Source organism: Lynx canadensis, chromosome B3 (genome assembly GCF_007474595.2).
Source record: "Lynx canadensis isolate LIC74 chromosome B3, mLynCan4.pri.v2, whole genome shotgun sequence".
Taxonomy (NCBI): Eukaryota; Metazoa; Chordata; class Mammalia; order Carnivora; family Felidae; genus Lynx; species Lynx canadensis.
In genome coordinates this window covers 51,816,442-51,832,067 of record NC_044308.2, presented here as the reverse complement: position 1 = coordinate 51,832,067, position 15,626 = coordinate 51,816,442, and the positions used below count along the sequence as shown (strand labels likewise).

Here is a 15,626-nt window from a genome sequence, read left to right as displayed (position 1 = left end):
TGAGACAATATAAATACCCAGTCACTCTTCAAACTCTAGTTTTAACATCTGTTAATGATTCTTGCCTGAATGGTTTATTACGATAGTTCGCAAGGTTTTCCTAATTCCCTCATTCCTTCTGTTTTTTGTTTTTTTTTAGTTGGCTTTCTAATAAAAGGAGTTTTCCCTCCCCTCCAATGTATTTATTCACCCATGTATATTAGATGGACTCATGGATTCTTACTGTAAGAATTATTTATTTTGATGCTCATCCAGTGCCTGATTTGCTCAGAGGGGGCCCCATCAAGCAAGCTCCCATGACCTTCCAACACGTCCCCAACATTCCCTGAGCACTTTTTTTTTTTAATATATGAAATTTATTGTCAAATTGGTTTCCATACAACACCCAGTGCTCATCCCAACAGGTGCCCTCCTCAATGCCCATCACCCACCCTCCCTTCCCTCCCACCCCCATCAGCCCTCAGTTTGTTCTCAGTTTTTAAAAGTCTCTTATGCTTTGGCTCTCTCCTACTCTAACCTCTTTTTTTTTTTTTTCCCTGAGCACTTCTTATTACAGACTCAGGTTCTTTCCCTGCTCTGGCCTTGGAATCAGCCACTTCTCCAAGAAGTCTTGGTTTCATGTAGTTGCCCCATTTCTTTGTGATAAAAGAACAAACGTGTGAACAAGTTAAAAGTCTCTGTGAAAACTCAGACTATAAAAAATACTGGTTTAACTATAAAACTACATGAAAGGCACCTGGCTGGCTCAGTCAGTGGAGCGGGCCACTCTTGATGTAAGCTAGAGCCCTACATTAGGTGGAGAGATTACCTAAAAATAAAATCTTAAAAAAAAGTATACCTGAATATGCAATTATTATGCTATTACTTCTGCTGAGACACTGCATTCTTTATTGCCACAAACAGCACATTAGTTTTTTACTGATGCATTCTTTAAAACATATTGTTTAGGGGCGCCTGGGTGGCGCAGTCAGTTAAGTGTCCGACTTCAGCCAGGTCACGATCTCGCGGTCCGTGAGTTCGAGCCCCGCGTCGGGCTCTGTGCCGACGGCTCAGAGCCTGAAGCCTGCTTCCAATTCTGTGTCTCCTTCTCTCTCTGACCCTCCCCTGTTCATGCTCTGTCTCTCCCTGTCTCAAAATAAATAAAATGTTGGGGCGCCTGGGTGGCGCAGTCGGTTAAGCGTCCGACTTCAGCGAGGTCACGATCTCGCGGTCCGTGAGTTCGAGCCCCGCGTCGGGCTCTGGGCTGACGGCTCAGAGCCTGGAGCCTGTTTCCGATTCTGTGTCTCCCTCTCTCTCTGCCCCTCCCCCGTTCATGCTCTGTCTCTCTCTGTCCCAAAAATAAATAAACGTTGAAAAAAAAATTAAAAAAAAAAACATATTGTTTAATATGTTTAAAAACAGAGTGAATTTTCTAAATTCTTACAGGCCTTTGACATGTCTGTACCAGCTCAGAGTTGCGAGCATAGATTAGTGTTTTACTTTGACACTTCACATCGATATTCTTGCTGTTTTCCTCACTTGTGCATTAGGAAGACCACAGCTATTTAATGTCCCTCTCACAAAAATAAAAAAAAATAATAATTAAAAAGATGGCTCACCCCACCCATATAGGGCCTTCCTTACATAATGGGAATCTGACCACATCCCAACTATTAATTATTTTTTCTCATTGCATTTTTCCATCCCATACCCACTCATCCTGTTTCTATCTGGCAAATCTCACATCTATTAAAGAGTTACAGCTTTTCAAATGACGTCTCCAGAACTCCTACTGTGTGCCAAGAACTATGCCGGATGCATGGGTACAGAAAAGAATAAGACAGTCCCTGCTCTTATGGAGCTCACAGTGTGCAGGGGGAAGACAGGCCTGCACACATATCACCACTGCAGTGTGGTCACAGAGGTGTCGGGGAGCCGAGGGCAACACGGCTGACTGCTGGCAGGTGTGCCATCAGAAGGAGATGTCACAGGTACCTGGTTTTGAAGGATCCATAGGAGTTGGGGTAAGGAAAGGGAAGGGAGGAAGCTAGCTTCTTTATATCTCTGTTTCTCATTCAGTAAAATGGAAGACAGTGAACTAATCCACGGGGGTGTTCTGAGTTTTAATGGGGGAAGTGAATTAAAGTGCCTAACAGGTGTCTGGCAGGCCAGAAACCAAAGATGGAGAGTCAGGGTACTAGGGGCTGGGGACTTGAAAACTGGAAACAACATAACCTGGAGGAGGTGGGGGGGGGGCTTCTGAAATGGAAGGGCCACAGAGACTTTCACGTTTGGGATAAGAAAGAATGAGAGAGTGAAAAGAGGAGGTTAGGGATAGGGAGAAGGTTTTTCTTGATTTATTTTAATATAATTATAGAAGAGAATGCACACCCATTGAAAGTAACCAGAAAATAGAAACACGATCACTTATAGTCCTGCCTAGCCTGACCATTCTAAACATGTGGTCTATATCCTTCCAAACCTTTTCTCTGCACACATGTACACATGCGTGTGTGTGTACACAAGCAGACTACACTTCACATACAATTTTGGAGACGAGTTTTTTCATTTATGGTTGTCTATGTCAAATATAATTATCTGTCACTTTAAATGACTATATGACATTCCACTGAATATACCACAACGCTAAAATTCCCTACTGGAAGACACTTTGTTCTAGGGCTGCCTGGATACCTTTGCATTGCATTACCTCCTTAGATAAATGCCAATTCATAGCATTGCTGAGTCAAAGGTATAACACATTTTTAGAGGATTTCAATGCATATTGCCAATATCTACCATTTTGTGCACATTTCCTGGGGGACAGGCACTGGGCTGAGGGCCTTACACACAGCCTGAGGACCCAGGCTAACCTTTATTTCTACAAAGAAGGAAGGGGAAGCTCAGAGAGGCTAAGGACGTCATGTACAAGCATTCAGACCCCTATGAACAGAAAACACCTCCTGTAGTGGCATAAGTTCTGGGCACGTGGCTCTATTACTGTAGAAAATCAAGGCCAAAGTGAGGTGGTGACAATGGCTTCTTAGTCTAGGAGACACCCCCAACTTGGATCCCTCTACTTCCTGATGTAACTAGAGCAACGGATCCACGTTAGGGACTCTAGTCCAGGAATCAAGAAGTGCATCCTCATTCTGGCTCTGGGAGACCGATGCAAATTTAGAAACAGAAGAGAACTTAGGAACTCAACAAGTCAGGCTGAGCACCAATCCCGGGCACCCTGAGGTTTGGCAAGTGTATGAAGCAGGGGTTTTCAGTTGCCATCAGCTCCTCCTCCCGTCAGCCTCTACCTTCCCTCACAGACAAAAACCTTACTAGAAGCCCAAGGCAGAAAGTAGCCAGAGCTGAGCTGAGCTGGTGAATGGGGGAGGGAGGATGCCAGGCTCAGGAGCATTTGTACTCAGCACACTTCTCGCCCACTGGCCCCCAAGGTAAGTGAGTTGCCCTGATCCACTCACTTCTCAGAAAAGGAAAGTGAGGCCTGAGGGAAAGGCACAACTTATAAATTAGTGGAAACAAATGTCTCCTCTGAGCCTGTGCCCTCCTCTGTAAAACGAGGGTGTTAAGAGTTTATCTGGATGAGGCCCTGGAAATAATCTGTAATTCTGGTTTCAAGCAAAGATGAATTTTTCATGAAGATGTGGCTTCCTGTCAACTTTCAGGGAATATTTTGCTATTTATTTTATAATCTGTTGCACATGTGAACCTAAAGTAAAATGTATAGTGTGCAAGTCTGTTCATGAAAATCCAAACAACATAAATTCGTAAAGTGAAAACACGCATCAGGGTCCTTTTCATCATTCCAAAAGGCCATGAAAAAAGTGACCCAAGCACAGACAAGATCTAAAGTTTTCCTGAACATGAACATTGTGGAAATGACTGGTAATACATTAGGTAAGTTCAAAGACAAGTGAGACATCTTCAGTAGAAAAACAGAACCATTTAAAAAATGATCTTGAACCACTTTCCAAGTTTGGCACCAATATACAGTCTTTTGATGGCCACGATTTGGTAGAAGATCTAAGGAATCAAAGATGAAAAATTATCTGGGGTGCCTGGGTGGCTCAGTCAGTTAAGTGTCTGACTTCAGCTCTGGTCCTGATCTTGCGGTTCATGGGTTCAGGTCAGTGTCAGGCTCTGTGCTGACAGCTTAGAGCCTGGGGCCTGCTTTGGATTCTGTGTCTTCCCCTCTCTCTCTCTGCCTCTCCCCTGCTCACACTCTGTCTCTCTGTCTCTCAAAAATGAATAAATTAAAAAAATTTTTTTTTAAAAATGAAAAATTATCCAAAGCTAATTCTAAAAAACTCATTATGCAACCCAAGTGTCCATCGATAGATGAATGGATAAATATGTGGTGTATCTATACACCCACACACAATGAAACACTTCTCATAAAAAAGGGTGATATCATTTACAACATGGATGGACCTAGAGAGTGTTATGCTAAGTGAGGTAAGTCAGAGACATAAAGACAAATACCATATGATTTCAGTTATATGTGAAATTTAAGAAACAAAACAAACAAATGAAAAGCAGAAGTAGATCCATAAATACAGAGAACAGACTGATGGTTGCCAGAGGGGAGGTGAGTGGGGGGATGGGCAAAGTGGGTGAAGAGGAGTGGGAAGCACAGGCTTCCAGGTATGGAATGAGTAAGTCATGGGGATAAAAGGGGATAAGAGCATAGGGAATATAGTCGATGATATCGTAATACCATTGTATGGTGACAGATGGTCACACAGTTGTGGTGAGCACAGCATAACCGATAGAGTTGTAGAATCACTATGTTGTACACCTGAAACCAATGTAACACTGTGTGTCAACTATATTTCAATTACAAAACAATACAGGTAAAACAATTTAAAAAAGCATTCCACCTGAATTTACCTCAGGATCGAATGAGGTGGGATATAAACAAAATCCTTAAACACTGGGATGGTAGGAAAATATCTGCAATCACATTTCCTCACTTGTGCTTGAGATTTTGGAATTGCTCCAAAACATCCATTAGCTACACACAGAAAAAAACCTCCCCAGAATTGCCTAATTAGAAACTGGAAAGACTAAGCTATGGTACCATCTTTCAGATAGAGTCCTACATGGTTCCGTACAATTATTTCAAAATATTGACATTAAAAAGAACAGTAAAATGACATGGGGGGCATTTTAATCCATTGTGTTAGATTAAAGCTAGGCTCAAACTCTAAATCTAGTACAATCCCAAATATGCTCACAAATATATAGGCAAGCATAAAATCATAAGCTATGAAATACACCAAAATGTTATAAGTGGCTGTCTCTGGGTGGTGGGGTTATAAATGGCTTGTTGTCGTCTATATTTCTAAATATGTGGCAGTGGGCATTCGTTTATTACGATGGTACCCTGGAGACACTTATGTTAGCTAGCTTGTGTGCAATTAGGAACGCAGAGCCAAAGCAAAGGGAGATGCAATGAAAGCCTCTCACGGCTGCGGGCAGCAGGTGGAAGAGCAGCAGGGAGAGGATTAGCTTGAAACGAAACTCACTTCTAGCCTCAGGACACAGTAGTTTTCCTTCGAACGTGGAAAAAGTCAGCCAACACATTTGTTTCAGACTAATCCAGAAATTCAGTTTTCCTAGATTTCTCCCTACACCATAAAATCAGAAGAGTCCAAGGCTCCCACCATAATAATAATCTTTGACAGTAAAGCCTTTCACAAAGTTACATCTAGAACAGATAGAAAAGTAAGTAGCATCTGATGATAAGTCCTATGATTTGCCCAAATGTCATCTGGATTTGTACTCAAAGAAATTACAGAAATCTTTGAGTTGTTTGTTCCTAGACTAGATGAGAATCTGCCACCAAGGAAGCTGGGAATCTGGAAGAAGCCCCCCTCAGCCCCAGGAGGCTGCCGGTACATGGTAGCTGAAATAAACACAGCATGCCTCCTGCTCTGCTTGCAGCCTGTTTTCCAGATCATTCTTCAGTTTAATTTCAAGTTAAGGACTCTTTAAAGTTGAACTTTTTTTTTTCTTGATGTTGACTCCTGTTCCAGTACTCATTTTTTATTATACACGCAGTAAATGCACAGATGGGTATGAAGTGAAAAATACCTCTACTTCCCTTCCTCCCCTGGCCTTCTCTAGAGATAACAGTTTCTTGTGTAACCTGCCACAAAGTCAACGCATAACACAAGCATCTCTTGTTTAAGCTAATGAGATCATGTTATATACACTGTTTATGACTTTTTAAAATTTAATACTGAAACCTTTTCATACACGCATAGATATTTTTTCCTCAAAAAAATTTTTTTAATGTTTATTTATTTTTGAGAGAGAGAGAGACAGAGTTGTAAGCAGAGGAGGGGCAGAGAGAGAGAGGGACACACAGAATCCAAGGCAGGCACCAGGCTCTGAGCTGTCAGCACAGAGCCAGACACAGGGCTTGAACCCACGGACTGCAAGATCATGACCTGAGCCAAAGTCAGATGCTTAACTGACTGAGCCATCTAGATGCCTGCCCCGCCCCCACCACTTTTTTTTTTGTCTTTTTAATATAAATCACAACTGTCTGAGTGATGGCCTAGCAGGGTGAGGAGGAGAGCTATACCTAGGAGCCTGAACCCTGGCGTCTGCTCCCCATTCTCCCTTAGAGTAGCTGCAGAACCTTAGGGCAGCTAAAGAAATATACTCCTTCCCTGGATCTCAGTGGTCTCATCCATACAGGTGGCAGGGAGGAGAAGAAAACTTTTTGTGCCTTTAAGACTGAGGCTGAAGCAGGTGACCCTTCTAGTTTTGAGAGTTGTGTGATAAGACCTCCAAAGATGTCTATGTCCTAATCCGTGGAACCTGTGACTATGTTACCTTACATGGCAGAAGGGGCTCTGAGATGTGATTAACTTAAGGATCTTGAGAGAGGATGATTATCCCAGTTTATACAGGTGGGCCCACTGTAATCACAAGGGTCCTTGTAAGAGGGAGGCAGGGAGATCAGAGTCAAGATGTGATGAGAGAAAGGAAGTTAGAGGATGTGGGGTCACAAGCCAAGGACTGCAGGTGGCCTCTAGAAGCTGGACAAGGCCAGGAAGGGACTCTTCCCTAAAGCTTCCAGAAAGAATAAAGCCCTGCTAACCCAGTTAGACTTCTGACTTCCAGAACTGTAAAAGAATAAATTATGTTGCTTTAAGTACCTATGTTTGTGGAAATTTGTACAACATCAATAGGAAACTAATACAAGCTATATATTATATCTCATGATTCTAAAATGTCTTATAATTAAGCAAGGGAGCACTTACCCATGGCAGAAGGTAAGCTGACGGTAATAAGGGGAAAACATGTACGGAGAAGGAGGAAGCTCTGGAGGAATATGGGGAAAGGCAAGGGCGCTGGGCCTGGGGCTATGGAGTTTGATGCAGGCAGGCTTCCCCTTGGGCCACCCATATCAGCCACTTCCTCTATTTAATGTTAGCCAAGGGTCTGACTCAGGGAAGAGGGCTCAACAGTATGGATGCTGGTCTGAGGGTCAAAGGGAGGGGAGCTGAAGAAGTGAGGGTCTGGAGTTGGGTAGAGTTTGCTTTTCCTTCAAGTTCATGCTCTATTATTTTGTTGTGTTTTTAGGCAAGAATTTGGGCAAGTCAGAGCTAACAGAAGGCTGGTCAACTGTCCCAGTTTGCCCAGGACTAAAGGGTTTTCCAGAATGCAGGACCTTCCATTTTAAAACTGAGAGTCCCAGGCAAACCGGGACGACTTGGCCATCTTAGCTTGTGGCCTGAAAAGCTGGGGTAGGGGCTACAGGACCATCTATATAACAACACCAAAATGTAAGAATGACAGGCTCAGTAAGAGGTTGAGAGATTGGAAGAGAGAAGAGCCCAGTGATCCTAGATCATGAAGATCTCTGAGGGGAGGGGAGACTGGTCAGAAGAGGAGGAGTAGCTCTGAGCACCAAGGGGATCCAGGAGACTGTGATGGAGAGAGAGGCCAGTGGGTTAGGACAGTCACCCTTGGGAACCCCGAAGATATCAGGGATGGGGCAGGGCCGAGGTCAAAAAGAAGGTTCAAGCCATGTGCCAAATTTCCCTAAGAAATGAGGCAGCCTGGCTGGGAAGTCAGGAGACAGCAGCATGGAGAAGGGGAAAACAGATGTCAGTTGAATGACAGGAGCTTCAAAGCAGCAAAGGTTCTATACAGGAGTAGAGGAGAAATGGTCTGGAGGCTGCAGGGGGAATAAAGGGGAACATGGCCATATGACTTCTGGTCTTTTCAACTCCAAAATTCTGACTTACATGCAGGTGGGGATAGATCTTTCCACTGTGGGTCCAAAAGTTGGTGGCTTGTGAGGGTACTGCATCCTTGGCAGGACAGGGGACTATGCTGAAAAACTCCCTTGACTATCTCTCTGCCTTAAGGTCATTTCCCAAGTCACAGAAAAGGCTAACAGGTTCCCAGTGGGATGTCTTCACTGTTGGTCAAGAGAGTTTCTGGAGAATCTCTGCACAGAGCCCAAAGTAGTTGGGCAAAAAGCTGAAGCGAGGTTGGGCTGGAGTTCTGACTGTCTGGGCTGGAATCCTGGTCCCACCACCGACTGACTGCAGTCCTCTGGCAAGTCCTTTCACCCTGCCGTGCCTCAGTTTGCTCCTCTGTAAAATGCAGAAGTCAGACGACCTACCTCAGGGGCACTAACACCACACATACAGCATCATCGATAGCACCTGCAGAATGTAGGAATTTGCAGAGTGAAATGAGGCAGAATTTGTCCAATGCCTCCCAATTTCCATTCCCTACTGCTTCCTGATAACAGAAACCCAACGTTGTTTGGGGATGACAATGTGCCCAGCTCAGTTCTCTCTTTCCCAGGGTCCCTTGCAGTAGCAATGTAACCTACTTCTGGCCAATAAAGTACAAAATCTGTTGGAAGAAGGGAGATTTGGGGGAAAACTTTTGCTTTCCTGGTAAGAAGGAGAAACAGAGGCTGGTGACCACTTTCTCCCTTCTTCTGGCCCTGGATACAGAGGTGATGTTTGGAGCTGTGGTGGTCATACTGTAATCATGCGGCAAATGCCAGCGTTCTCAGGGTGGTGGAGAAGAAAGACTGGAGGGTGGGTCCCTGATGGCACCCTGAGCTGCTAAACCAAAGTCGGTGATCACCTACCCTTGTTCCTGTTACACGAGGAAAACAGCTCCCAATTTGTTTCGCTACTTTATTTGGGGTCTATAGTTAATTGTAGCTGGACACATCCCTAAATGATATAGAGGTTTAGCGTGTCTCCGAAGGAGGCCTTTACAAAAGCACAGCACACTCTTGATTCAGGTCATCTGCTTCTATCAAGAAAGGAATCAGGTGCTAACAACCCAGCATGAACCCTATGTTTCTTTTCCAAAAAATATTAAAGGGGTGGCCCCAAATAGGAAGTGTAGGAGCAGGATGTATAGGTGTGCCTGAGGATACCATAGGGAGGCTGGGCTCAGCAAAGGGGAGCTGCCATCCTCAGAACTGAAAAATAAGCAGATAATGCCACTTCCCCAAGCCTGGCCCTCAGCCCAAACTCTGCCGAGGACAAACCATCTGACAGAGTAAAGGGAAGCGGATCCCGCCAAGAGCCATTTAACCTGGCTACTTAATTGCTCACTCATAAAAATCACAGAGCCGGTTCTGAATTATGGTAGTGGTCAAGAAGTATGTTGTTTACCTACGACTGCTGTTGCTCGTTTATGCCAAACACACCGCATCCCTTCAAAAGCTTCTTAAACAGCCTCAAGTGAACTAACTAAATGGTAGGATTTGGTAAGCTCCTCTGCTTTCCCTCCCCCACCCGGTTCTCCATGCCCAAGGAAAGGGGGCAGATTGGAAAAAATGAGGTTTTAACTCAAGAGTCTGGTTCCTCGGAAAAGCAAAACTGAGAAAAGATACAACAATGATGGAGAAAGCCAAATGATTAAAAAACAAAACAGGAGTTTACCCTAGGCCTCGCCCACAGGGCTCGCTGCGCTGGCTACCGCTGACACACCACCCCCTCCTCCACCTTGCTCGGCTCGGGCAGGACTGCGATCAGTTCGCATCTCTCAGGAAGGCGATGGAGGGAACTCATCTCAATACCCCACCGGGGTAGAGCAGCGACCAGGGGCGGCTTCCACCAGGCGCCCCCGCCCAGAGGCGGAACCGCCTCAGCTAAGCGGGCGGGGGCTCTACAAGGTGTCCGGCGCCTCCGAGGTCCGCCCGGCCTGGGCCCCACAGCCGTGCAACCCGGGGGCTCCGGGCCGCAAGCCACGCCTCACCGGCGCCTGGGAACCAGGGAGCCCATCCCGGGCGCGAGGCCTGGCTCCGGCCCCCCGCCCCTGCACCCGCAACCCCGCTCCCCCGGGGGGCCGGTCTGGTTTCTTCGGCCCGCCTCCCGGCGCGCAGCCCCCGCCCCGGCCCGCACTCACGCTCCACGTCGTGCAGCTTGGCCCGCTCCTCCTCCAGTTTGCCCTTGAGGCTCTCGGCCTCGCTCTTCAGCGACGCCAGCGTCTGGTTCTCGTGCAGCCCATCGGTTGCCATCTTCGCGCCGGGACGCGGCGGGGAGCGAAGCGGAGAGCGGGGCGGCGGGTGAGCGGGCGGCGGAGGCCAGGCCGGCGAGCGGGCGGGAGCGGCCCCCGGCGCAGCTCCAGCCGCCTTCTCCCCGAGCGCGGCCCCGCCCTCCGGCGCTGACGCGGGCGGCTGCGAGCCTGGCTGCCGCGGTCGACTCCCCCCCCTCTCCGCCCGCCTCGCCCGCGGACACCCGTGCCCCCTCCGCGCCCACCCCCGCCCTGGCACCTGCTGCGCGCGCCTGGCGCTGTGCCCGGGGCGATGCCCGCGGTGGCGCTGCACCGCACAACACCCGGAGAAGCAGGGAGTGTCGTGCCCCTTTTACCGGTGGGAAAACCGAGGCTCAGAGTCGATAACGTGACTTGCCCGAGGACACGCTCGTAGTGAAGGACCAAACTGGGATTCCAATCCAGGACTGCCGGCTCCTGGGACCCGGTGAAGTCCCAGTGACACGGCCTTCCTACCTGTCCCCTCCCTGGCACCGATCAGCTCTCAGCGGGAGTTGATAGGCTGCGCAGTGGCTGCTACTTGCAGAGTAGGTGAGCAAGGAGAGGGCAACGAGGCCCGGTCCACACCCACCACTGATTCCCACCTCATTCTGGGTAGCCCTGGTTCCCCACCCGCCCCCACAACGAACCGGAAACTTTGCTCCTTCGTTGACTCAAATATACAAAAATAAAACTCGTTTTGGCTTCTGAGAAGCTGTAGTGTACGCCATTAAGACCGCACACTCTGGGTTTTGCTTTTCTTTTTTTCACGCAGAGAATTAAGTGCCTGGCCTGGGGTCAGCAAAAGGAGGTGGTGGCAGGGGTGGGGTTAGTATCCAGGGGCCCAGACCCAGCGTTTTTGAACACACGCTCAGTGATCTCAGCTGTGTCATTTCTGAGGCAGCTTCCTCCACCTTAGAATGGAAGGTTCCTAGGAGTCTCTCAAAGATGCAGATTTAGTGACTTTAAGGCAGGCTCAAGCATCTCTTTTTCCCAGTCCTCTGCAATGCGAGGCGCTGTTCCAAGTACTTTACGTTAATAAACCACAACAATCACCCTGAATGGATACTATTCTCCCCATTTTACAAATGAGGAAGTTGAGGGACGGAAAGTTTAAATGATTTGCTTGAGTCACACTCCCAGAAAGAGGCAAAGGCAGGATTTGGACCTCGGCAGTCTGGCTCTATTCAGCTACATGCCTCCAGACTTCAGTGTGGAGGACCCAACCCATGGCTTCTCCCTTTTACCCCTCCATGACCTTGCGTGTGTGTGTGTGTGTGTGTGTGTGTGTTTATACATGCAAAATGGGAAGGCAGATCGAGGTTACAAATTCTAGAGCAAACATTCCCAAACAGGATTTTGGTGGCTGTGCTCACCCTTCCCTCCTTCCACTTCTTGTCCTGGGTGGCTCTTCATCAAAGGAAAATTGGAAGTAGCCTGGGTGGCTCAGTGGGTTGAGCATCTGACTTCAGATCAGATCATGATCTCACGGTTCGTGAGTTTGAGCCCCGCATTGGGCTCTGTGCTGACAGCTCGGAGCCTGGAGCCTGCTTCAGATTCTGTGTCTCCCTCTCTCTGCTCCTCCCCCACTCACACTCTGTATCTTTCTCTCAAAAATGAATAAACATTAAAAAAAAAAGTTGGAAGTAATCTATATTAATCTAAGCATGGTTGTCTAGGAGGTTAGATTCTGGGCTCTTTGGTTTCCTTACCTGGGACATCTACTTCGGCTGTTGTGAGAGTTGAATACGAGAATTTGAGTGAACCTCTTAGCAGACACCGCCATCATAGCAGGTGTGTTTTAACTACCAGCTCCCCATTGATACAGGTTTATTCATCACTTATCCTCAGTATTTAGCATAATAGATGGTATATGGTAGGTGCTCAGTTAATGTTAGCTTATCAAGTGGATATATAAAATAGAATATATAAACTGTATAATTAAAAACAAAACAAATACACAAAATATCAATGTGTTAATAGATATATACAACTATTTATAAAAGTGAAACTATTATATCTGCTTCAGAGTTTGTAGAGCAGAAGCGTAAAAGCATGGGTGCCATCAAGATCATACTGCCTGAGGATAACTCCTGGCTGTGCTGTGTGGCCTTGGGTGATTTACTTAAGTTCTCTGGGTCTCAGGCTCCTCCTCTATAAATGGAAAACACCTCCTCAAAAAGCCTCATCCTGGGTAACCCTGTAGAGCATCCCATGACACATAGTACTTGCTCAAAATTAAGGCTCCCTGATACACTTGAGCAATTCATATGAAGTAATTTGAATGAGACACTAGGCCATGGGAGACACTTCTCACCAGGATCACCTCAGAAGGCCTGGCCAGATAGCATCCTCCCATCACTTCCTCAGGCTGGTGCCTCGTGGCCCCTCGTGGGCTGTGTGTGCCTGCTCAAGGTCTGCCCGTGTGTGATCTGGAGTGAGCAGAGCTTCACGCTGGAGCGTGTCCTCCTCCTCTGGACGTTCTCTCTGTAAACTAAACCCCACGTATCTCCCAATCTGGAGGGTCTGCCATCTAGAGATGAGGACATGCAACTTTTTAATAGCTGGGAAAGTTTACAAAGTGCCTTCCTGTACTTTGGTTTCCACTCCTGTTTCTAGGTAAGGAGTCTGGAGAGCAGAAAAGTTGAGTTCTGCTACCTTTCAGTAGTAGTGGAGTTACAGGGTTGCCTCATTTGTGAAAAGGGAAACTGGGGGCTCACAATCCCAAACATCCAGATAAAAATCAGCTGTCGGTCACGTGGATGTCTCCTCAGCCACAGGAGTGTGTCTGAATAATTGGGAACCTGCAAGTGCTTATGGTGGAGATAGCCTGTGACCGTTTCCTGAAAAGTGCCTCCGACCTGGGAGAATCTATGATGCTACAGGATGTGATGACAGGGATTCTGGGCTCCTTGTGTCCAGAGAAGAAGGTGTTTAAAAAACAAAAGAGCTAGATTCACAAATAGCACTGTACCAGGATGGTAGGGCCGCCGGAAAGCAGGCCTCTTTTAAGAACTGAATGTCCTCGGTTTGACGATTTGCAGAGCTAAGTTTAGAACACAAGGTGCTTCAGGTTGAAGCCTGTTATACTAAGCCTGAATCTTGTGACATCAGGATTGTTACGCTTTTCCAAAGCCTGTGTGTCACTCTGGGCTGTTTACTTGCCATTTGCTTTATGAGAACACAAATGGAACCAAGAAGATGAATACTGTCTTTTCCTCTTCAGGTGGATAAAATGTAAAATTCCCCTCTCCTCTCTTTGATACATGGTTTTTAAAATGTGCTGATAATTGGGGGGTTTCCTATTGGGCTTCTGGAGAAGAGTGCTCTACCACCTTTGACCAGGTGGGGGCTCTGCTCAGCCACATTACTGAGCCCAGCTTTGCAAATCCTCTGAGATAGGATTAATTTCAAGGGCTTCAGCCATGCTATGGGCATTATGCTGCAAGATCTGAACAAAGCCGACGCATAGTCACCTCTAGTGAGGACTGATTTGTGTTCTTTGAAAAATGTCAGGATTTGTACTCAGTCCCCAGCCCTCACTGAAGTCTCAGGCCTAAGGAACACTTTTCCCTGAACTTAATATTGTTTACTACTGAGGCCCTATAGGGTTCAGTCTTCAATAGAGTTAGTTGTTCCTAGGGAGAGCTGGACCAAGGTCTTTGGAGAGGTACTTCCAGGCTGTTTATTTGCCAGAGTCCCTTTTATCTTAGTTGCTTGCCTAGCAGACTAGTAGAAAGCAGAAGCAAAAAACATTAGTCCTAAAAAATAATAATAGCCAAAACATTCATTGAGGACATCCTGTGCCGGGTACTACTGTTTTAAACACTTTATCAGGGGCACCTGGGTGGCTCAGTCAGTTAAGCATCTGATCATAACAGTTCAGGTCATGATCTCACGGTTCGTAGGTTCGAGCCCTGCATTGGGCTCCACACTGACGGTGCAGAGCCTGCTTGGGATTCTCTTCCTCTTCCTCTCTCTCAAAATAAACAAACTTAAAAAATATAAATACTTAATAAAATGAACTCATTTGATTCTCACAAAGCCTTATGAGATAGTGCTATTATTCCTATTTTACATATAGGAAAACCTACCTCCTAAGAGAGTAGAGATCTGCTGGCACACCACCACCAAAGAACACAACTTGGATCTGAACTCAGGAGGTCAGAGACCAGCGTCCACATCCTGAACTCCCATGCTGTACTGCCTCACTGAGCACATGTGTGCTGTACGTGTGTGTGTGTGTGTGTGTGTGTGTGTGTAAATTCCTCTGTCACAGGACCCAAACATTAGACATCATTTTAAAAACAGGTAACTACTTAAATTTCTAAAAGGTGGCACTTACAATTTCCGCACACATTGAACAGTAGCTGAGCTGTTGAGATTTCTTGAAAACTGGCCTCAGAGCTCGTTGTTTGAAACATTTGTCACAGGAGCCAAATACATTAACTAGAAAGGTCTGATCACACATTTTTTTTTTTTTTTTTTTGCCCAAAATGAAGCTGAAAAAGAGAGAGAGAAAGAGAGAAAGGGACATATGTGCATGAGAAAAGCCAACAGTAACAGCTTTTTAAAACCTCATCTTCCTTTTATCATGATGGTTGCTCAGACTTCTACATGTGGGATGAAGTATATGCAGTTAATGTATAACCTTTGACTTATTACAACATGCTGGGTCAACACCAACTCGTTTATTTAATCAGGAAGAAAGCATTAGACAATAGGTTTTCTGGGGGTTACCATTTAACTGGCTCTTTTGGCAGCTTCAGACATGGATGCAATTAATCTTTGCAGCACAATATTAATCCTGTGGGGCTTTGCAGTGGAAAGCATTGTTGTAATGGATACTGTAATTTAAAACTTAAAAAAATTCTGCCTCTAAGGTACACTTTTGGAATAAAGAGTCAGAAAATGGTAGAGCCTGATCTCAACCAATACTGTAAGGCTGAGTAAACGCAGTACTGGTTCTCTGCAAGGGACACATCCCACTTATTAAATATTTGACAGCCACAGACCCAGGGTCCCTGTCTGTCCATCAGGAGGTCAACAGACAGGCCCAGGCCACTGGAGGGAGAGCAAACTTACGGAAGCAAAACCAT

General features: G+C 46.3%; 1 protein-coding gene across 2 annotated transcripts in view; it reads right to left on the bottom strand.

Annotated features, from left to right (window-relative positions):
- The window catches only part of GNB5 (G protein subunit beta 5), a 50,079-nt gene extending 39,196 nt beyond the window's left edge, over nucleotides 1-10,883 (bottom strand). Inside the window, exons 1-2 of one of the 2 annotated variants that reach the window (XM_030318177.1) lie at nucleotides 10,866-10,883; nucleotides 10,402-10,513 (exon numbers count right to left, since the gene is read on the bottom strand). In XM_030318177.1, the coding sequence (XP_030174037.1) occupies nucleotides 10,402-10,513 (112 nt within the window). In that variant the 5' untranslated portion in view covers nucleotides 10,866-10,883. Of the gene's footprint in view, nucleotides 1-10,401; nucleotides 10,600-10,865 lie in introns of those variants that run through there. The other variant, XM_030318176.1, reaches the window with a different exon arrangement.
- Nucleotides 10,884-15,626: the final 4,743 nt, after the last annotated feature.